The following is a 24,279-nucleotide window of genomic DNA, read 5'->3' as shown; positions in this document are numbered from 1 at the left end:
AGTGATGGATTTGATTGTCATTTTTATCGTTCTTTCAGTGGACAAAATAATTTAACTTTATTAAGTTACCAACATGTTAGTGATAAGCTATACACACTGCAGTTAGGTTTATATGCATAATTTCTGTTATATCACTCCATCAGCTATTCTGTGTATAATTTATAAAACCTGTTTTATAGAAACAGAAATGAATAATTCTTTGAGATGAAAAAAAATGTAAGTTAAATAGAATATATCAAGAATTTGGGTATCTTTTATACGCAGAACCTTTTTCCTTTTTTTTATCGAGCAAAATTGCACAAATATTACATCAATGAAATTTTTTATAAAGGCCCCAAGATGGCAGATTTTAGAAATAGGTAGTCTGCATGCACATTGTACAACAAAAGAAGTATAAAAGTTATTTTTTTTTTTTTCGTTTTTTTTTTTCCTTGTACAAAGGAAAATAAAAGAACATATACACAATTAGTCTATTTGGTTATGATAAAAAATATATACTGTATATAATGAATATTCAGAAGCCCTGTTTTGTATGATTCAATAGTAACTGCATATTTTGTGCCTTTTAAAGATCTATAGTATAAATATTTTTTTTTTAAGAAATATGTACAGCTGTTCACTCTGATGACCAAATAATACACTTTCTGACTTTTATAACATTATACAAGTAAAAAAAAAAATGGACAGTTAACTTCTTCCCAAAAAATAATAATGTAGGGTGAAAGCTGAGCTCCAGGTAATCAGCTAAATGTACAGATAAAATACATATAAAGGAGCTGTGTTATCTGCCAAATAATTTGTATTTCTGTTCATCTAGTTCTGATATTTACACAGTCCTGTCACTCAGCACTACCCTCTTTGATATGTGAGGAGGTCTATTTTTTCTCTGCTGCAGTTCAATAACACTTACAGCTATTTACCCCTTAGTTACATAAAAAATAATAATAATAATAAAACAGCACAATTGACAGTGCTTACATTGAATGAGAGGTGTCTTTGTGCTGATGGTTATTCTTTCAGTTGAAATCTTTCATCCTCTGCCCCCCCCCCCCCCCCCAACCCCCTCAGAAGTAATCTTCCGATACTGCTGGGTTAATACAAGCCACTGGACTGGTCATAGACACTCCTCAAAATTGTCTACTATTGTCTTTTACTTTCTGCCCCACTCCTCCATTTATAGAAGACATACCCTATCTTCCAGTTGTATAAATAGAGGATGATAAGATGGATGAAAGGTCCTCCTTCTCCATTCATAGAGTGTTTTTTTTTTTATTATTGTTGGAAGCTACAGTACCACGTCTGTGAATGCAGGAGGTGGGTGGAAAGGTCTGGAATAATCAGTGCTCTTTACAAGTGCCTATGATAGGTCCAGTGGTTCATATTAACCTCAGCAGCACTGGAAGATTACTGTTGATGGAGGTATGGGATGGGGGTAGGGCCAGGGGACAGAATATTCCAACTAAGAGAGCAGCCACCAGCACAAGGGACACTTCTCGTTGAATGTAAGTACTGTCCCTTGTGCAAAAGGCTGATGGCAAATCCAATTTGAGTACTTATACTGGTTGCATTGAATTTAACATATTCATAAATACAGAACTGCATTAATTTTATAATTGTCTGGAGTTCATCCTTAAATATTTATTAACAAGCTATTCCAAATTAAAAGAAAAAAAATACAATTTGTTCTACAAAGATAGTACTCATACAAGTGTAGCCACTCTGCCTCAAATTTAGTATTTTCTAGGTTGTAGTTAGCCTGAGCTGGATTTATAATTCATCTTCTTGGGTCTCTCTTGAGCTCTGGTTACTTTTTGCTTTTGTCTGCTTCTCGGAAGTGTCTTGGAGGCTGCCATAATCATTGTTATGAATATTTATATCTCCCTGTCCATTGACTTGGAGGTTTATTGCCAGTGGCACAGGCTGGAAGATGGTATAAATATTTAGGAGTAACCTTGGGAAGTCAGTCTCTGATCCTCTCAGGCCTGCTGCTTGAGAAGGGTGGCCATGTGCCAGGATAGCGGCTTAGGTCTTAGGCCTAGTATGCTGAACAATGTGATTGAAACACCATAGAGGAACTTCTGTCCAACTGCGTAACCTGAAAAGCTGGGTGAAGCTTGGTCCCTGACTGATATGTGGTAGTTTCTCTCATCAGGAAGTCTGTAATGAACCAACTAGTGTCTTACAGTCATGAGATGATTTCACAGATTACCGGGTTGGCTTAAAAGTTTTCAATCTGTGAAGAATGCAAGTACTTATTGTATTTGAATTGGAGTCTGCCAAATCCATGGGTGTTCTGTGACCTAATCTATTCTCCTTGGAGTGTTGATCGAGAGTGAATAAACTCAATTTCTTGCATCAAAAGGTGACTAACACCCATCTGCTCACATAGCTCCACTATTGGCAAGGACTAGACCCTGGGACAAAATGGCTACCCTGTCTTTGAGCTACCTCACATGCTTTGTGGGCCAGGGGGTGCTAAATTATATATATAAATATATATATATATATATATATATATATATATATATATACTACTTTCTATTGTCTCTCTTCTATTTAGGTCATAATTAATTCCAAGTGTGGTCTTCACAAGACTGTAGATGTGCCATAATGAGGCAGGTGGGCTTTACAAAACTAAGGTTTTTGCTCCAAGACAAACCGCTAAATACACAGATACTGTGTTTCCCCAAAAATAAGACCGGTATTATATAAATTTTGGTTACAAAAAACACAGTAGTGCCTATTTTCACGGGATGCCTTATTTATCTTCTGTATGTACATAATACCATATATATAATAGTATGTAAAAAAGTTCCTGTGTCCCCTGTTTTCTCACCCCTCTCTCCCTGTCAGCTCAGGAGTCAGCATTATAAAAATCCTGTAATCGCATAAATAAACCCCACTTAAAGTCCTTGTAAAATCATGTAATCCACAATGTAGAAGGATTATATCATGTCCAATATGTGTCTTTATGTAACATTATTGTGGAAAATTCCTTAATTACAGTACCGCTGGGCGTTTACGTGACCCACCGGAGTCTCCTTCCCTGCTCCAAGCACTGCAGAGGGAGAAGCTGCTGACAACAGAGCGTACAAAGCGTACAGGTTTTGTTCCTCCCCCAGCCTGTGTTTGAGAAATGAAAAGAGAGGCAGAAGACTGATGAGCTCATCTCTCTTCTACTGGATTAGCTCCTTGAACTGCTTTCCTCCCTCTCAGTCTGAGCTGTACTGTACAGAGACTGCAAGAGGCTAATGCCAAGTCAAATTTCAAATATTTACACTGCTTGCATTTAAAAAAATAAATGTAATGATGTAATAAAGAATACAGAACTATGTCAATTTGTGCCAGGTATAAAACACACCTGCCTAGAGTTCAGCTTTAAACTTTTATCGTTGTTCCTTTAATGTTACCAGAAGGTTGGTGCCACTTTTGCATGTTGAAGGAATTCTGGAGCAAAGAACTTCCGTGTGAAAAGGCTGTGGAGGAGGCAGTTGCCAATTCCTACTGCGTACTAATTCCAAGGTAGTGGTAGCCTAAGGGCCAGTATTCCTTCTAAAATGTATCTCAGGTTATTGAAGACTAAATAAGTATAATTTTCACATCCCTCATTTAGGTTACATTCACTTCAGTCATCCAATGCTGTGCAAAGAATGTTACCACTTTTTAAAATTACTCTGCAAATGATTGGATGTTCAAATTGAATGCAGGTTCATTTTCCTACATTACTTAAGTCAATAACACATCGTTCTTTTAGAACTGTTTAAACACATTATTCCTGAGTTCTTCTCTTTCCCCCTTAGCTACAGTCTGAACTTAAGAATCCATTAAGTCAAAGTGCACATTTTTATGAACGTAAATATAACCTTTAGATATAGCTCTGACAGTTTTAAAAAAATATTTAACTAGCAATGTAAAATACAATATGATTCAGATCTATTTTTTGAAATACCTACTGAGACATTCATAAGGCATAGAACTTTTCTCTAAAAAGTCAAAATGATATATTGTTTTTACCATTTACCATATTTACCAATATTAATTACCACCACTCTGTAATTAATATTGGTCTATTTTTAACAGCTTAAAGGAATTGTTTTTGTGAAAGATCTTTTTCAGAATTTGGGACCAGGTGTAATCCATTTATTTTCATTGAGGGCCAGTAAGCCATTTCTTACATAGCACTTTACTCTTATGCCCTGTACACACAGTCGGAAATTCTGATGGAAATGGTCCGATAGGATTATGTTGTCGGAAAATCCGATCGTGTGAGGGCTCTATCGGACTTTTTCGGTCGGAAATGCTGACGGAAAAAATTTGAGAGCAGGATCTAAAATTTTCAGAGAAAAAAATCCGATCTGACTTTTTCGTTTGGAGAGAACAAAAGGTGGAAATAAACTTAGATATGTATATAATTGTCACCCAAAATTATAGATATGGAGATACACCATAGACACTAGACTGAAAGATTGAAGTCATAGTTACTCTTAACGGTATATAAATCAATTGCATCTTCATTAACAGCACTGTAATGTAAGGCTGGCCAGCTTAAAAGGGAACTTCACTCTCTCAATCAACATTGACTATTTGTTATCCGTATGCTGCTAGCATTAGTAAATAGATAGGAACATATATCATATTTACTTGCTTTAGAATTTTTTTCTACATTTCTTCAGTTGCTTCCTGGTTTCCATGCCTAGGCAGAGGTGAGAAAGGGTTTTTACTAAGCTAAGCACACCCTCTTGCCTGCATTCATGAGTTAAGGGCAAATGGATTCTAGGAAGTAAATGCTACTTAATTCATCTGCCCTTACTCAATATGGCCGCAACCATAAATGCTAGGGGATGTTTTTCAAAGCAATTTCCCAGAAAAATAAAGCACAGAGAAATGGGTGGATGGGGGAGATTGCTTTGAATATTTAAATTAATTAAATAGCATTTTTTGGCTTGTGCTGCTCAGGTGCAGTGCAGTTCCGCTTTAAGTATTTATATTAGTTCTGCTGAATGAGGACTAGAATTTTGTCCAAAAGTTTGTCAAAAGTGATTGGGACACTTTTTCTAACAATTTACGATTCTTCCAGAATGAGTTGGCCCTCACCCAACATTAATCTGCCTAAACCAAACCATTAAAGAGAAAGTTTGATTTACTAAAGGCAAACAGGCTGTTCACTTTGCAAGGAAAATTCCTTTAGCTTAGGTATTAAGGTGAAGCCTGGTCATTTTCATCTTCCAAACATGTGCAAACCAAAATACTGGTTCGTTTTTTGTTTTGTTTTTTACACATGATAGGGAATATACAGTATTTACCACATTCACTAAGCAAAGGGGGAAATCCCCTTGCCAAGTGAACAGCCTATTTGTCTTCAGTAAATTGAACCCAGAGTGTTGGATCTTAGCACTAAACCTCTAGAGATAAATGATAGTTGTAGAAGTTGATTAGCATTCCAGATTCTGTTCAAAAGCTTTAGAGAAATTGGTGGAATAATCTCTTAAAGCATGAAGATACTAAAGTATCTTTTTTTATGCAAACTCTGAAAGTTAAATTGTGCGTGCATGCATTAGAGCAAATCAATGTTATCTTTTTCTTTATGCTTATGTTATAAATATGCCATCTTGCTCATTATATTCAATTACATTTCCTCGGCATTAGTGGGAAGTTATGGAAGCATATTACTGTCTGAAGGGAGTGATGAAATTATTACTTAACAGGAAGTTCTCTGTCGGAATTACTTTTTTTTCTTTATATAATATAATAGATTGGTTCCATCTCCACCATAATCTGCCTTCTCTCCAGCTGTTTTATCGGCCACTTAGGGATTCCCGATGAAGTCACGTATCATGTGACGCAACGTGTCAGCGCTCTAGCAGGTGACGTTACTTCCTGACCAGACCAGAACTAGGCCATATTGGTACTACTTGTGATATTTCACTGAGTCTGATGTTATATAAACCCATGTGAGTGCCTTTTTTCTAAGTTTTAAACATTTCAAAATATACTGCACTATGGAAGCGCCTCTTTTGTTCCTTTGAGCTGAACACCCTGGGACTATCAGGAGACTGAGTGGATTTATCTCATCTATGGCCAAGCTGAGTGGGGAGAATTGGAGTTTGATTAACAGATTAACAAAATGCTCACTGATGCTTGGGGTTGTTTTCTGGAGGTAAGCGCGCATGCTGGCCGGTGGAGGATCACAGTCACGCTGTGTATGGAGCACGGGTGTTGGAATTGAAGTAACACCATTCCAACATTTGGACTTTCTGTATAATAGTATAGTGTTAAAAGTATATTGTCCTTTATTTTGTTTGCTATATATTCATATGCACTTTAGATTACTCCATTTTTAGATGCATTTTTTGGTGGGGTTACACCTCTCTAAAGGTTTGCACTACCTTTTTACATATTATTTGTATTTATTAGCTTTGCACTGATGATTGTTCTTTATGAACTATTTAGTCACAGTTTTCACTCATTCAAGTACATTTTATGATCACAGACTGCTGATTCCCTCAGGGGTTACCACATCTGTAGGGTGTTTATTGCTAGGATCATAATTATTATTTATCATAGTAAGTAGTGCAGCAGGGGGTCCAGTGCGTCCCTGTTCTCCATTTCAGGGATGAATCAGGCCTCAATTTTTGTCATACATACATGCCCCCGATGACGTCAGTTGTGATGAAACATATAGGGTGAAGTCTATGTATATGTGCTGTCAACACGAGTTTTCCTGCTGTGTCGCTGTGTATAATTATTGTTTGATCTTCACGCACAATTAACTGCATACATGCATGCTTTTATCTTCTTAAATGTGAGTACCTTTTACATTGTATATGTGCAATAAACCAGTGGTTATGTTATCACACTATTGAATGCTCTGCTTTATTTATGAGACACTCCGTGTGCCCCATGTCCATTTCACCTTATGGGACCATCTGACTAGCATCTGCCCTTAGAAGGATCTGTCTTAGCCGATCGATGTCCATTTATATAGCTGAGCTTTATTGACGCCATGATAGAGTCCTTCATTTCTGGTAAGAGTCCATCTTACACACTGGGTGTTGGAGCAAGTTAAGTGATTGCTGGATCACGCACCATTCCTTTTGCACCACTCTATGAACTTTTATTTGTTGTTGTTTCTTTCTTGGATCTTTTTTGGATTTCATTTGCACATTGTATTATTATTATTTGTTCACTATTCATGGACTTTTAGCACTGTAATATTTCGTTTTTTATATTTTTGCACAGTTTATCTGACTGTTTTTTGCCAGCTGCTTGATTATCCCTTCTTCAATCATTACTTATTATGTTAGAACATTTTCACCTTCATTTTAGGCCTGAATTTTGCCTGAATTTGGACCTGAAATGGAGCCAAAGATGGACATGATCCCTGTGTAGTCTGCTCCGCAGCCGTCAGGGAGATATATATACCAACTTTATTGAGGGTCAGACACACTACCCTGTCATGATAATTGGATGCGGGGAAACCTGCATCCAATTCACACTAGGGTGAGCCTAACCTAAGGTGTGGGATCCCTATTGGGGTGTCTGCGGCAGCTTTTCTTTTTGTATTTGTTTGTTTTAGAGATGGCAGCATGTGAGTTTTCTCTCTGCTGGTTCACCTGTGCTCTCTCCCCACACCTAAACACAGGGATGTCTTGTACCAGGGCTCAATGCCCAGTGTTCATGAGGCCTTATGCAAGTATTATATAGCAAATTACATACTTAAAGCGGGAGTTAACCCAGTTTCAAAAAACACTTTCATTCCCAGCATGCCGGAAATGCTAACTTTCCCATTGGTTTTGCTCTCAACCAAACTTTCAAACCATCCAATGGCTGGTTTCATAGCTGATCACATGTGTAGCATTATGGCAGTTGAAGATCATTAGAGGCCAAGATGGCAGCTTCCTTGACTGAAAACAATAGAAGGGTTTACTTCCACTTTAAGGGGGAGGGAGGTGTGGAATTCTATCACCTCTAAGCTGTGCAGCCAGTAGTGATTAAGCCATGAGGTCAAAGAGAAACTTAGATCCTGCTGCTATGCCTGTGCAGTAGCTGGTTAATATATTACGAAAGCCATAAAAAAACACAGATTTGCAATTATGCATGAATGCACTATTTGTAACTTTCAATTTCAGAGTGCTTCCATAATAAAAAAATAAACTTTACTTCTGCTTTAAATAACCAGTAAACTTGAAGAAAAAATTCAATATGATGTAAAAAACCTGTTGTTCATTCGTGGCCATTTGATGCAAAATAGGGGACAAAATGAAAGTTGGTAGATTTCATCTATTACTTTACAACAGACATATCATATTGGAGTATAAGAACTGCATGCTGCCTTCTTGCACCCCTCAGTGGTTTAAGATTTAAAACCAATAAATATATCCTCAACTATTCTCCACAAATTATACTTCCTCAATTAAAATACATTTTGTAAGTTGCAATTTTTACTACAATGTAAAGTTCCAAGGTGCCATTGTCTTTTCCTATAATTAAGTAGGTGCAGCCCCCAGTAGACATAATGCAGCCTCTTTTAAGATTGAGCCCTCTCAATTTGACCCATTGTTTCACTTGGGCGTGACATGCCTGATTTACAGGAAACTAAGTAGACCATCCACTGTTCTGATAAACATTTGAAATATTGACAATCCATCAATCCATCAACATTATTTAAACCACTTTTATAGAAAACAGCTAATCATTTTTGTTAAGCGACCCTTTAATTAAATAAAAAAAAGGCATGTTTGACGTCCATTCACGAATAGTCTTCAATCCTTTGACGGCTGCCACATAGATTGTGTGTCTGTATTAATTGTTGTAAATTATCACCCAAATACAAGCATAAATCTGCATATATAATTAAAATATTCTAAAGATCGCAATTCAAACCAATAGCTAACAAAGTGACTGTCGTCTTTTTTTGTTTGTTTTTTTGGATTATTTAATGAAAAGACAATAGTGAACCTAAAAAAGTTCATATAAAATGAATATTTCATTTTCTTACCCTACAAAGGAAGTGTGTCCTTCGATTTAGCAAATAAAACGGTCTCCTATTACAGCAGCATATTTTTTTTTTCTTTTAAATTGTACTGTAGTGCAGTTTATTTTTCATAAAAATACCATACAAATGGTCAGTCTAGTCATCAGCAAAACAAACCGAAAATGAAAAAAGAGGTAATGCTGATGACAAAACAATTAGAATACTGTTGGTACATAGAAAAGTAATCATATTTTATACATTTATACAGAGTAGAAAAGGTAACGGAACAGCGGAGCTTAAGCCACAGTCTCCCGGATAGCATTTTCTATTTTCTTTGGAAGAAGTTCACGTCTTTCTTCTACGCTGATTAAGGAATTCCGACAGTTGTGCCCATCCACAAAAAGTTTTGCATACACTGGATTGGAGTAATTTGTTGGCTGTTGGGATAGGAAACATTAGATAAACTTTATTATGCACAGAAAAAAAAGCTATTTTTTTTAAGATTTTAATTTTGTAGTCTCAAACTGTTGGGTCTTTTTCATTTAAAGATAATTATTAACTAGATGAAAAAAGTTAAGAAAAAACCCTGCCTGTAAAGAAAATATAACATACTTACTGGTCCCACCGCATAAACTGCTGATCTTTGAAAAAGAGAGTTCTGCAACAGAATGAAGATCGGTGGTGCAGACAGTGGGACACGTTAACACTTTTGTTTACAGGTTGGCCTTTATTAAAGTTTTTTCATCTAGTCATTTTAAGGAAAACAAAATGCTTACAAGTTTAGATGACTTTTTCAAGTTAGTGTTATCATCACCATGGGATGCCATGGGATGCCAACCATCTCATGAAGTTTCTTCCTATGGTTGGCAATGGCCAGATACTTTTTCTGATAACTATTATCCTCCAGCCACACCAATCCAAATATCTCTAGCACAACTGTATTCTCATGACCATGGAAGACTGGCAGCATTTGGTGGAATCCACTCTCTCATTGACTTCAATGTATTTTAGACTAAATGTCAACACAAATTTGCCAAAGGTGAAGTCATTTTCTCAAAATATTTATATTTTTCCTTTTAAAATAAAATTGGGGTTGAATGGGAAGACAAATGTTTGGTGAAATAAAACACTAACTACATTTTGCTGTTCATCCCTAGTCATGAGGATAGTTTAGTGCTAAAAATACTTGAAAGGCAGTGAAGGAGTAGCCAACTTCTGTACATGGGTCTGATTTAGTAAAGGACTGTAAAATGTTTTTCCTTGTATATGATTGGATGATTGAAATGAACACAGCTTTCTTTTACTCCCTTTGCTCTCTCTGTTGAACTGTGATAGAAGGCATGCAGTCAATGTTCGTATCTCCTTTTATCACTTTCCACTATATGTGTGTTCTGGAATTCTAGAGTTCCGCATCTAAGTATATAACGATCCTGGCACTAGTAGTCACCTTTTCCTTGAATTGAGCCTAACTACAACTTTAATTAATTTGGGGTAAATATAAAGAGTAGGGATGGACCAAACACCCCCTGGTTCAGTTGGCACCAGAACACCTCGAACAGGTGAAAAGTTCTAGCAAACTTGCAAGCCCTGTTAAAGTCTTTGGGACATGAACATGAAAAATCAAAAGTCCTAATTTTAAAGGCTTATAAGCAAGTTATTGCCATTAAAAGTGTATGGGGACTGGATACTACCCTGGGGGGTCCCCCCAAAATCCATACCAGACCCATATTCAAGCATGCATCCAAGCATGCAGCCTGGAGGTCAGGAGGGGGGGGCCAGTGGAGCGAGCGCTCCCCCCTCCTGAACCATACCAAGCTGTATGCCTTCAACATGATAACAAGGTTCTTTGGGGCTCTGCGCCCCCCCACCCCAAACCACTTTGTTCCCATGATTTGCAAGCTATTTTAAATGTCCATGTGTACCTCTTCTAAGTCATAGTGCTCTAAGTGTGATGGATTAGTTTATTCAGGTCTTTATTCTTTGGGTCATTACTGGGTGACTAATGCCAAGGAGAGGAGGAAAGAGCTGCTAAAAACTTTAGTGGTGTGAGTAGCCAATAGTGCATGTTTTGTCCATATGGTTGGTCTTTGGAAAATGCTTACATTGTCCCTGCAACCTTCTTCTAGTCATCCTGTTTTGAATTAGTGTTGTAAATATAATAATATAATGTGTTTTCATTTTTTTTTTTTAGAACAAAACACAGTTAAAGCAATTTCACAAGAACACAAAATTACACATGATGAGCAACATTCATTAAACCTTGCCACATCAAACAAAACAATCTCATGATTTCATGATGGAGTTGTACATACAGAACAAAAATACAAACACGCAATAATCATGCAATGGCAATGTCAGGTGAAGAGAGTCTCACCCCTGGTGCTAGCGGTCCTTTCAGATCTGAATTTAGGTAGCTAGGAGGTGCAGTGTGGGCTATTTTGAAAGCAGTAGGCCCACCCGCTATGAACCTGGACTGTATGCAAATAATAAATATATTAGTATGGGGGTTCCTGTAGAATTCTTCTTTTGCAAGATACATAAAGACTTTTTCAAACAATACAGGAATCTTCATGACTCAAAAGAATGCTTGAGGATGTCCTAGATCATTAAAAGGGATTGTTATCCCCATAGTGACATTTAAATTCAGACACACCAATAGTCAACCAGATCACCTTCCAACACAGCTCTTACCAAACCAATAAACAGTTACAAAAGTCTGTTTACAAACTCCTGAAATCCTATGTGGTTCCCAACCTCAGTCCTCAAGTACCCCCAACAGACCATGTTTTGGAATTTCTCCTAGATAAAATAGCTGCCCAAAATACCAAGCCGTTGACTCTGATTTAAAGCATCTGTGCAAGATAAAGGAAAACCTGAAAACATGGCCAGTTGGGGATACTTGAGGGTGGAGTTGAGAACCACTAGACCATTCATTTAAGCCAAAAATTTCCAGCAAGGTTATATCTGTATTTAACACATTTTATGCATGCTATTTACCTGTAAAAGCTTCCCTTGTGTAGACACCCAAAAGCCCTGAGACTGCTGCTGGATGCCGCCATCTTCAATGTGATGTTAGCAGTCCCAGCAGACTCAAATCTGTCACTCAAGTGACCCTCTATAGTCTTTGCACTTCCCTCAGCAGCTACATACAAAATGATGTAGAGATAAAGGGAGGGGAGGTGCAGCTGAGACAGCACAGACAATGATAAGACACCACCAGAAGAGGAGAGTGGTATGACATGCAAGGAGAGAGTGGGCTAACACTTCCTGGAGTAGTCAAATTTTTCGGCAAGTTCAAAAGCACATTGGAAAGGAAAAACACAGATAATAAGCATTTTAGATCCTTGATTTTTCTGTGCTTTTACTTGCTTTTTTAAGTTGATGGCAGGGTCTCTTTAAATACAGTTTTTTTAGATCAGAACCAATGTCCGTTGATATGTTTTTCAATATACAATATCTCACAAAAGTGAGTACACCCCAGACATTTTTGTAAATATTTTATTATATCTTTTCATGTGACAACACTGAAGAAATCACACTTTGCTACAATGTAAAGTAGTGAGTGTACAGCTTGTATAACAGTGTAAATTTGCTGTCCCCTCAAAATAACTCAACACACAGCCATTAATGTCTAAACCGCTGGCAACACAAGTGAGTACACCCCTAAGTGAAAATGTGGCCACCATTATTTTCCAGCATTGCCTTAACCCTCTTAGGCATGGAGTTTCAGTGTTTCACAGGTTGCCACTGGGGTATGAGCATGAACAGGCTGACCCCCGCCCCTTCAACCTCTGCAGCAATCCTGGTAGCACTCATATGTCTATTTCCCAAAGACAACCTCTGGATATGACGCTGAGCATGTGCACTGAACTAATAAACTACTCAACTACATTGGTTGACCATGGCGAGGCCTGTTCTGAGTGGAACCTGTCCTGTTAAACAGCTGTATGGTCTTAGCCACCGTGCTTCAGCTAAGTTTCAGGGTCTTGCCAATCTTCTTATAGCCTAGGCCATCTTTATGTAGAGCAACAATTATTTTTTTCAGATCCTCAGAGAGTTTTTTTGCCATGAGGTGCCATGTTGAACTTCCAGTGTCCAGTATGAGAGAGTGAGAGTGATAACACCAAATTTAACACACCTGCTCCCCATCCACATCTAAGACCTTGTAACACTAACGTGTCACATGACACTGGGAGGGAAAATGGTTAATTGGACCCAATTTGGACATTTTCAATTAGGGATGTACTTACTTTTGTTGTCATCGGTTTAGACATTAATGGCTGTGTTGTTATTTTGAGGGAATAGAAATTGTACGCTGTTATACAAACTGTACACTCACTACTTTACATTGTAGCAAAGTGTAATTTCTTCAGTGTTGTCACATGAAAAGATATAAAAAAAATATTTACACCAATGTGAGGGGTGTACTCACTTTTGTGAGATACTGTATGTCAAATTTACCAAATAAATATCATCACAGTGTCAGAAGGGTCAGAAATAAGAATTTTCTTTATTTTCTCGTGAATAAGGCAATCCATGGCAACCAATACTAAGAAAAATATGGACGATGCCATTGTTAAAAAGAATATGAAAGATACCATTGTTGATCCTCTAAAAGTGCTAGCAAAATGAATCTTCGCCTGTGTAAGCAAAAATCCTTGCACCGTCTCTGGGTGCAGATATACATAGCAATCCTCTTCAGCCTAAACAATTCAGAATTGGTGTATACTGACTGGTTGCAGTAAGCTTCCACAAGTTGCCATATTGAAAAAAAAATTACAAGATGCAGAGCTTCAAAAATACCCACACAGAAAAAAATCACAAATATAAATGTGACAATTAGAACACACCTACAAAGCAGTTGATTATTCTCAAGCACAAGTCTGTAAAATTAGGACTTTGCTGAGGAAAACAATTCTAAACAATTCACATTTTATTTTAGTGCAGAATTATGCTAAACTATTTTTTCCAGCAGTGCAGAATCCTGACTCACTGACTTTGCAGTATAGTCCAAATGATGTGAATCTTACAAAGATATCAAAATCCATGGATTCTCCATAAATTGTAAACAAACCATCAAAGCATAATAAAAAATAAAATAAAAAATTCTTTATTAAAACAAGAAAAGGTTGTGAGAGATGTTTTTCTGTCTGACTCTGAATGCATTAACGCTCAAATGCGCCTAAACACATTTAGTGTTTAGACAAACCAAGCATTTGTTCCGCTCAAGGCCTCCTCTCCTGAATGCATGTTTTATGTTTTTTTCTGCTTGCAAGTACTCCCCTTTTAATATAACTGTAAACATCTACAGCATATGTGAATGGACACATAGTCTAAGATTGAGGAGCTTTTACAAGCTGAAAAATAAGCCAAATGCCTGTAAAAATAGAATTTTTTTTTTTTAAGTCCAGTGTGCATGAGGCATAATTGTGTAAAACAGACAATTACATTTAGAAGTTGCAAGGGTCCTGCATTCATCAAGGCTGTTAAACTATCAACCAGCCCTTCAGCTGTTATTCAATTTAAACCCCCAGAACTTTCAAAATATTTCTTTTACCAGACCTACTTTTCAGTTAAGCACCAATAACCTTGATTAAAGGGGGCCTCTTGTAACCCAAAAAATTGCATTGCCAGTTTTTACACAATTATAGCAACAAATAAAGTGTATTTATAATGTCAATCATATTTTAATCAACAAATCTTAAGATGTTATGTTGAGGTCAAAATCTGGGCCCATCATGCTTATAGGAGTTGCCAAATGCTGTCAAATTAGATTGGAATACTCACCCACTCCGGAGTAATATTCAAAAATAAAAAAGTTGAAAAAGTTTCTGAATCTTAATCTGAATGCTACTCTATTTGAGGCTGAAAACAATTGAGCTAGGCTTTAAAGTTTATGTAAACCCTAATTATTAAACTTTTAAACTTCATCCATGTGTTCCTCATAATCCACATAATACTTCATTTACTTTATAGAATACATTTAAATATCTGGTGATCTTGCCAGTTATGGGTTCCTGTATTTTTGTTGAAGTGCTAACCAATAACCATGTAAGTAGATCCACATCCTTTCATCTTGCAATCACACCTACAGGATGCCATGCTGGTGCATGACACGCATGTGATCCCATAATTCACATAATTTCACAAATGCATCTCACAGATTCCTTCTTAACCACTTCAGATCCGCGCTATTGGCAAATGACGGCATTAGCGCGGACCTACATTTCCAGGACTACGTCTATTGACGTCGTCCTGGTTACGAGCGGCCTGCGCGCCCCCTGAGGGGCGCGCGCGGCGTGCTCTGTGATCGGCGAGTCCGTGAGACTCGCCTGATCACCGATCCGTGTAAGGGGTCGATCCCGACCCCTTATCACGTGATCAGCTGTCAGCCAATGACAGCTGATCATGTGATAGAACGGAGCCGGTAATCGGCTATTATTCCTCCTCGCGCTGACAGCGCGAGGAGAGAAAAAAAAAGCCGATCACCGGCGGCCGTGATCGGGACATCAGTCCCGATCACGGCCATCAATACAAGGGACCACCTGCCACCTGCCTGTGCCCACCTGCCTCCCGCAGTGCCATCCTGAAGTAAAATAAAAGAAAAAGTAAGTGCCCCCCGTCAGTGCCCCCTGTCAGTGCCCATAGTGCCCACAGTGCCACCCACAGTGCCACCCACAGTGCCACCCACAGTGCCACCCCACAGTGCCACCCACAGTGCCACCCAATCTGCCTCAAAGGTGCTGCACCCCAGTGCCGCCCATCAGTGCCCAGCAGTGCCGCCCATCAGTGCCCAGCAGTGCCGCCCATCAGTGCCCAGCAGTGCCGCCCATCAGTGCCCAGCAGTGCCACCTATCAGAGCCACCTATCAGTGCCACCTATCAGTGCCCATCAGTCCCATCTATCTGTGGTACCTATCAGTGCCCATCCGTGCCACCCATCCGTGCCACTTATCCGTGCCACCCATCCGTGCCATCTTATCTGTGCCCATCTTTGCCCATCAGTGCCGCCTTATCTGTGCCCATCGGTGCCGCCTTATCTGTGCCTATTAGTGCCGCCTTAACTATGCCTATCAGTGCCCACCAGTGCAGCCCATCAGTGCCCACCAATGCAGCCCATCAGTGCCCACCAATGCAGCCCATCAGTGCCCACCAATGCAGCCTATCAGTGCCGCCTAATCAGCGCACTTCAATGAAGGAGAAAAATGACCCGTTTGCAAAATTTTATAACAAACTATTAAAACATGATTTTTTTTTTTTTTTTTTTTGCATCTTTTTTTGTTTGTTTAGCAAAAAATAAAACTCCGAGCTGTAACTAAATACCACCAAAAGAAAGCTCTATTTGTGGGAAAAAAATGATAAAAATTTCATTTGGGTACAGTGTTGTATGCCCGCGCAATTGTCACTCAAAGTGCATCAGCGCTGAAAGCTGAAAATTGGTCTGGGACTGAGGGGGGTTTAAGTGCCCAGTAAGCAAGTGGTTAATCAAGGAGTTCATGTAAATTTAAATTCAGGTTTAAAGTGTAAGTTCACCTTTACAGATTGCCAGGTCTCGCTGACTTGGACCGCAGCAATCTCCCGTTCTAAGCCCCGGTATATCGGCGTCCAGGGCCTGAGACATCCCCTTGGCATTCACGCATCTTCTTCATAGCTGACAGGATGGAGTATGCAGCTGCTGGTTGGTTGGCGTCGCCTATGTGACGGTGTTGACCAATTAGAATGCTCCGAAACATCCCTCCTGATGAGGTACGTTTTGGACATTCATCTCAGGGGATTTCTAAGCACCGGACTCCACACGCAGATATACCGGACTGGGACTTAGAATGACAGATTTTCATGGTCCATGTCAGCAGGACCGGAGGCGAGGAGGGGGTCCTGTGTAAGTTTACCTTACAGATTTTTCTGTAAAAGTGAACTTACCCTTTAAATTGGTTCTAAAGGCAGAAGGTTTTTTACCTTACTACAATCTCTGTAGTAAGGTAGAAAAACTTTTATGAACAGAATCCTCCAGCTCCCTCTATATTTACCTTAGCCTGATCTCAACCCAGAACTGTGCATGAGAGTAGTGTCTCTCCCTCCTCACAGGACAGAGGGGCAGCAGTGGGAGCCATTGGGCCAAGCCATGCTGTCTGTGTCTATGGATGCAAGCAGCATGGCTCAGGATTAAGCCCATAAGTATCTCACAATAGGAAGCAGCTTCCAATGGTGACACACTGAAAAGAGGAGGAGTCAGGAGCATGAGTTGGGGGACCCTAGAAGAAGAAGATCGAGACTGCTCTGTGCAAAACCATTACACAGAGCAGGTAAAAACGACATGTTTATTATTTGTTTTAGAGAACTGGTATCACTAACTTAATGTGATACTAAAGTCTTGATTTTTTTTTAAACAACAAACATGCTATACTTACCTGCTCTGTAAAGTGGTTTTTCAAAGATCACTCCCTTTGAGTTTGCTATGGGGGCACCCAAACCGAGCCGTAGCTCCATGTGTCCATTCAGACACTGAACTGCGGACCAGCCTTGCCCCCTCTCTCCTCATTGGCTCATTGACTTTGATTGACAGCAGTGGGAGCCAATGGTGCTTGGCTGCTGTCTGAGCCAATGAAGAGGGAGAGTCCCGGACAGCCAAGTCTCTCATGCAACATCGCTGGAGCGTAAGTATTAGTGGGGCTGCCGCACACTGAGGGTTTTTTATCTTAATGTATAGAATGCATTAAGATAAAAAACATTCTGTCTTTACAACCACTTTAACTGCATGCTATGCTATTAAATTGACTAAAGTTACCTATCTTTTGCCCGGTCAGCCAAGTATTCCAGTCACTTTCACTGTCAACTGCATTCTCATACTCAAAAATAAAGTTAAAATATAAGGGGTATGTAATGTCAACAAGATTTGGATAAAATGTGGGGAAACTTTTTTTTTTATTGCTGCAAAAGAAGAGCTGGTATGAGATGGGTAAAGAAAGGTGTTTGTCCAAGTAACAATTAGTGCATGCACAAAAACAGTAATAGCCGACGGGACTTTTTTTAGACCCCTTTCACACCATACCGCCCATAGCGTGGGCAGTAAAACGCACAATTTTTAGCGGCATTTTACCGCCAGATTTGGGATTCGGGGCATTTCGGCCGCTAGCGGGGCGCTTTTACCCCCGCTAGTGGCCGAGAAAGAGTTAACACCGCCGGCAATATGCCGCAATAGCGGCGTTTTGCCGGTGGTATTATAGCGCTGCCCCATTGATTTCAATGGGGAGCAGCGGTGGAGAAGCGGTAAACACACCGCTCCTTCATCGCTCCAAAGAAGCTGCTGGCAGGACTTTTCCCTGACATCCTACCAGCGCACCGCTGTAGTGTGAAAGCCCTGAGGGTGGTGAGAATGGTGCAGCTTCTTTAGGGCGGTTTGCAGGCGCTATTTCTAACGCTATAGCGCCTGCAAAATGCCCTGGTGGGAAAGGGGCCTTATTGCTGTCTTTGACCCTGCTGAAAAGATACACAATCTCTATTTCTCAAGGTGAATGTCACTGGAGCGCAATGTGATAAGAAATCCATAAATTTTGAGATGTCACAATAACGGGAGGTGAGGGGAAATCTTTCAATGGGTAAACTGGTTCTGGAGACAACTTCCCTTTCTTTTAAAAGATCTCCTCCTATTTCCTTTTGTGTTGCTGGGACAGAAAGTGAGAAAGTGAAGGGGAGTCTCTCCGTTGAGACACATAGAGACAGTAGACATATTCCAAAACTAAAATTTTTAAGCTTTTCATACCTTTTAAGTCCAGCTCTGAGAAAAATACACCTTTTCCTTACAGCAGAAATCTACCCTATAGAGTCTCATTGAGATAAGAGACTGGTCTGTGATTAAGATGGTCTCTTAAATCTGAAATATCAGTGTTGGATGGAATCAGCCTTTCAAATGTCAGTACTGTATTTGTATTGTTTGGTTTTAATTGGCCTCTAGGCTCTTCCATAACAAGCGGCACTAGTGGAATAACAATAGAGAAGTGCAGCCATCCAACACGATCTACTTTAATTGCGCAGCAAGACAAAAAGGTGTAATGTAAAATCCAATAAAGAAACTACCCAACTGCGCTATTTATACAGGACATCATGTCTCTTCGCTGTCTAACTACTTGTCACATTTTTCCATAATTACTAATTTACAAAGACCTTGCTGTAAATGATGTTAAATATTAGTCAAATTTAATTCTACGCTAACGCAAGAACACAGCTGCAAGCTTCCAACCACCACACAAAGGCACCCTTCACCTGCTCACCATGGGGACCACAAAGAGGAAATACAGGCAAATTAATGTATTAAGCAATAGCTTCATATAAATAATTTCTCCATTTTAAAGGATACTAAAAAAATATTCTTTCAGAATTTTGGATAAATGTAAATGTGATCAGTTTAATGCAAATAATCCTATTGATGAGTATTTTTTGTTTGAAAGAAAAACTTTTTCTACTACTATTTCTTCTATGTCAGGACAGGAAGCAATGAGGAATTGAGAATCTCTCCAACAGGCACAAAGGCAGCAAAAGCTTTAAAAAACACAATTTCGTACATTTGTAAGGCATAGAACTCACAATATTTTATTGCTGTCCAAGCCTTCTTGTCACAGTGGCAATAGCCTGTGATAGGGTTCTTTGGATGTAATCTAAAGCAATAAGTTTCATCAAGAATTGTTATTTTGCAAAGAAACAAACAAAACCACCATGAGTCAGGATTGCAGCCTCAGGCATGCCTCATGGTGGTTTTGTTGGTTTCTTTGAGAAATAAACATTTTATGAAAGTTATTGCTTTACATCAATTTAAAGCTCAACTTCAGAAATTACAAAAAAAAAAAATCAAAAAAACCTTTGTAAGGTTAAATAATTGTTAACCGAAGGGGATGATGAATAAGGTGTAATACTTATCTCACTGCTCAGCATGGTGGGTTCCAACATTCTTTTCTGCTTCAGCTTATGGAGAGTCCTTGCCATCCTTGTGTACAATCAGAGCTACTGGACCTACATTGTACTTGATGATGTCATTGTGCAAACACAGTCCAGGACACATTATAGAAGGGGATTTGGAGGACCAGTTGTACAGATGGAGGCAAGAAGTATGGTATGTATTACACCTTATTCCTCATCTACTAGAAAAAATGAGCAATTGGAGCCATGAGTTTGATTACTTTTTAAGAGCAGGTTGCCTGCTATATTGTAGAAGTGATTGGGTGGCTGTACTGCCACCCAATCACTTCTACAGTTACATAGTAGGTGAGGTTTAAAAAAGAAAGTCCATCAAGTCCAACCTATGTGTGTGATTATACTGTATGTCAGTATTACATTGTATATCCCTGTATGTTGTGGTCATTCATGAGCTTATCTAATCATTTTTTTTAAACTACTGATGCTCCCCACTGACACCAACACCTGTGGAAGGGAATTCTCCATCCTTGCTGCTCTTACAGTACACTTAGCCTCGTTGTTTAAAGTTAAACCTCTTTTCTTATAATTTTAATGAGTGGCCACGTGTCTTGTTAAACTCCCTCCTGTAAAAAAGTTTTATCCCTATTGTGGGGTCACCAGTACAGTATTTATAAATTTAAATCATATCCCCTCTCAAGCATCTCTTCTCCAGAGAGAATAAGTTCAGTGCTCGCAACCTTTCCTCATAACTAACATCCTCCAGACCCTTTATTAGCTTTGTTACCCTTCTTTGTACTCACTCCATTTCCAGTACATCCTTCCTGGGGACTGGTGCCCAGAACTAGACAGCGTACTCTAGGTGTGGCCGGACCAGAGTCTTGTAGAGCGAGGGAATTATAATTTTATCACTGGAGTTGATACCCTTTTTAATGAATGCCAATATTCTGTTTTCTTTGTTAGCAGCAGCTTGGCATTGCATGCCATCGCTGAGCCTATCATCTGCTAGGACCCCCAGGTCCCCTTCCATTCTAGATATCCCCAGAGGCCCCCCGCCCAGTGTATAGATTGCATTCATATTTGTGCCACTTAAATGCTATATTTTACATTTTTCTACATTAATACCATTAATGCATTAATACAAGGGCATTAGCTAATGCATCCCATTGGGTAATAAATGTAAAAGAACGAACAAAAGTCCTGGATGGCTTAGATCCAAAGTAAAAATGCATATAAAAGCAAAGGAGAAGACCTTCAGAAAAATACATGGTTGAGGGATCATCATCAGCATTCAGATTTTATATGGAGTGCAACAAGAAATGTAAAAGTACAATTAGGGCTAAGATAGAACACAAAAGATACATAGCGGAGGAAAGCAAAAGAAATCCCAAGAAATTCTTTAAGTATGTAACCAGTAAATAAGGGAGGACAGACAATATTGGCCCCATAAAGAATGAGGAAGGTCATCTGGTTACAAAGAATGGGGAGATGGTGAAGGTATTGAATGTATTCTTTGCCTCAGTCTTCACAAGGGAATCGGGGGCTTCAGTAACCAAAACTGCAGTGTTCATCCTTATCACACATCACAGGAAGCACCTCCATGGTTAACAGAGGACAGAATTAAAATTAGACTTGGGAAACTTAACTAATAAAACTTAATTAATAAATCACTGGGACCAGATAGCTTGCATCCAAGGGTACTTAAGGAACTCAGTCAAGTAATTGCCGGACCATTGTTCCTAATTTTTACTGACAGCCCAATGACTGGAATGGTACCAGCTGATTGGAGAAAAGCCAATGTAGCATCAATATTTAAAAAGGGCCCAAAATACATCCCTGGAAATTACAGATCAGTTAGCCTAACATCAATAGTATGCAAGCTCTTGGAGGGGGTGATGAGGGACTATATACAAGATTTTAGTGATGAAAACGGTATCATTAGCAGTAATCATCATGGTTTTATGAAGAATCGTTCTTATCAAACCAATCTATTAACCTTCTATGAGGAGGTGAGTTGCCATCTAGATAAAGGAAGGCTCGTAGAAATGGTGTATCTGGATTTTGCAAAAGCATTTGACACAGTTCCCCATACGGTGAGTACATGGATTGAAAACTGGCTACAAGGGTGAGTTCAGAGGGTTGCGATGAATGGGGAGTACTCAAATGGACAGGGGTGGGTAGTGCTGCGCTGGGACCAATCCTATTTAATTTATTCATAAACGACCAGAAGGATGGGATAAACAGTTCAATTTCTGTATTTGCATACAATACTAAGCTAAGTAGGACAATAACTTCTCCGCAGGATGTGTAAACCTTGCAAAAAGATATGAACAAATTAACGGGGTGGGCAGCTACATAGCCAATGAGGTTTAATGTAGAAAAATTTAAAATAATGCATTTGGGTGGCAAAAATATGAATGCACTGGGGGGAGAACCTCTGGGGGAATCTAGGATGAAAAAGGACCCAAGAGTCCTAGTAGATGATAGGCTCAGCAATGGCATGCAATGCCAAGCTGCTGCTAACAAAGCAAACAGAATATTGGCATGCATTAAAAGAGGGATCAATTTCAGAGATAAAACACTAATTCTCCCACTCTACAAGACTCTGGTCCGGCCGCACCTAGAGTATGCTGTCCAGTTCTGGGCACCAGTCCTCAGGAAGGATGTACTGGAAATGGAGCGAGTACAAAGAACGGCAACAAAGCGAATAAAGGGTCTGGAGGATATTAGTTATGAGGAAAGGTTGCGAGCACTGAACATATTCTCTCTGGAGAAGAGACGCTTGAGAGGGGATATGATTTCAATTTACAAATACTGTACTGATGACCCCACAATAGGGATAAAACTTTTTCACAGAAGGGAGTTTAACAAGACACGTGGCCACTCATTAAAATTAGAAGAAAAGAGGTTTAACCTTAAACTACATATTTGGGCAGCACAGAGGTGTAGTGTGTAACACTCTCACCTAGCAATAAAAAAGGTCACTGGTTCAAATTTCAACCATGACACTACATGCCTGGAGTTTGCATGTTCTCCCTGTGCCTGCGTGGATTTCCTCCGGATACTCTGGTTTCCTCCCACACTCCAAAGACATGCCGGTAGGATAATTGGCTTCTGTCCAAAAAAATGGCTCTAGTATATGAATGTGAGCTGGGGACCTTGGATTGTGGGCTTCTTGAGGGTAGGGACTGATGTGACTGTGAGATGTATGATGTGGAGCACTGCGTAAATTGACGGCACTATATGGGTACCTTAAATAAAATAATATAATAGATGAGCATCTTAATGAGACACAATGTACAGGGATAAGGACAATTGTAGACACTCACTTAGGCTGAACTGGATGGACTCAACAAGCAATTATTCTATGTAACAGGGGATACTTGGAAAAAAAACTGCTTTGTTCAATCTAGTGTCTGACTGTGTCATACTGTATATGTATTTTTTTAATATATATCTTTCCCATAGTTCCACTATTTCTTAAACAATAAAAAACATACAAAAAATATATTAGTATGAAGCATTTAGAACATCTGGGGTTTTCAAATTTTGACAAACAGCTGAAGTTGTACAGAATAAAAGTTTATGTTTACTAATTCAATACATATTTTATTTTTGGTCAAGGTATGTATTCCTTTTAAGTGTTCATGATTTATTCTTCATCTATCAAAAAACTGCAAGCTATAGCCGTGACAAACACTTTTATGTTTTGAGACCCAATGTAAAATTGTTAAATGGCATTAAAGTACAAAATGTTGTTATTTTCATTGCTCTTAGTGCAAATCTACAATTTATTTCCACTTGCTTAACCTTCTTAAGGCATACAAAAAATACCTGAACATAATGAGAATTTCAATAGCATCTGTTTAAAAAGCATCTGCATCTGAAGCAGATGAGAAATAAAGGTTTAGCATTCTGTATAAAAATTACATTTTGCCTTGGCATTCATAAAAAAAAAAAAGTGTCTGCCAAATGTTTCACATTTTTTGCTTCCTGATACAATTAAAGCTATACTCCGGGACAGGAAAATATTATCAAAATACACTACTTAGTGTACTTAGTGTAGTTATTCCAGATCCGGGCAGTAATCCAGTGTGAAACACTGCCTCTGTGCAGGAGCTTCCTGTAAAAAGACCCCATCAGCATAGTAAAAATCCATGAGTTAAAGACAAAAATTGCACACTTACATATAGGATTCTTGACATCAGCACAGGGATTACACGTGGGCACCATCAAGTTTTTGCATGCATCAGCAGCTTGTGTTCCTCAAGCTGGCATGAGAAGAATCTGTTATGACAGCTGTCAAAAAGCCACCGAAGCTTGGCATCCTGCAACACCATACACGGTCTTGTGGTAATACATACGTGATACTGGAAAGGGTGGGTAGCGAAAGGGGCGGTA

General features: G+C 39.0%; 1 protein-coding gene across 1 annotated transcript in view; it reads right to left on the bottom strand.

Annotated features, from left to right (window-relative positions):
• Window positions 1-1,081: 1,081 nt before the first annotated feature.
• Window positions 1,082-24,279, bottom strand: part of LRP1B (LDL receptor related protein 1B) — a 2,110,020-nt gene continuing 2,086,822 nt past the window's right edge. Inside the window, exons 90-91 of the mRNA XM_077447755.1 lie at window positions 11,349-11,447; window positions 1,082-9,411 (exon numbers count right to left, since the gene is read on the bottom strand). Of these exons, the coding sequence (XP_077303881.1) occupies window positions 9,271-9,411; window positions 11,349-11,447 (240 nt within the window). The 3' untranslated portion in view covers window positions 1,082-9,270. The remainder of the gene's footprint in view (window positions 9,412-11,348; window positions 11,448-24,279) is intronic.

Source organism: Lithobates pipiens, unplaced genomic scaffold (genome assembly GCF_037356315.1).
Source record: "Lithobates pipiens isolate NorthernLeopardFrog02 unplaced genomic scaffold, aLitPip1_a1.2 Scaffold_22, whole genome shotgun sequence".
In the NCBI taxonomy this organism is placed as follows: domain Eukaryota; kingdom Metazoa; phylum Chordata; class Amphibia; order Anura; family Ranidae; genus Lithobates; species Lithobates pipiens.
The sequence above is the reverse complement of the archived record's forward strand: the minus strand, read 5'-3'. Positions and strand labels throughout refer to the sequence as shown.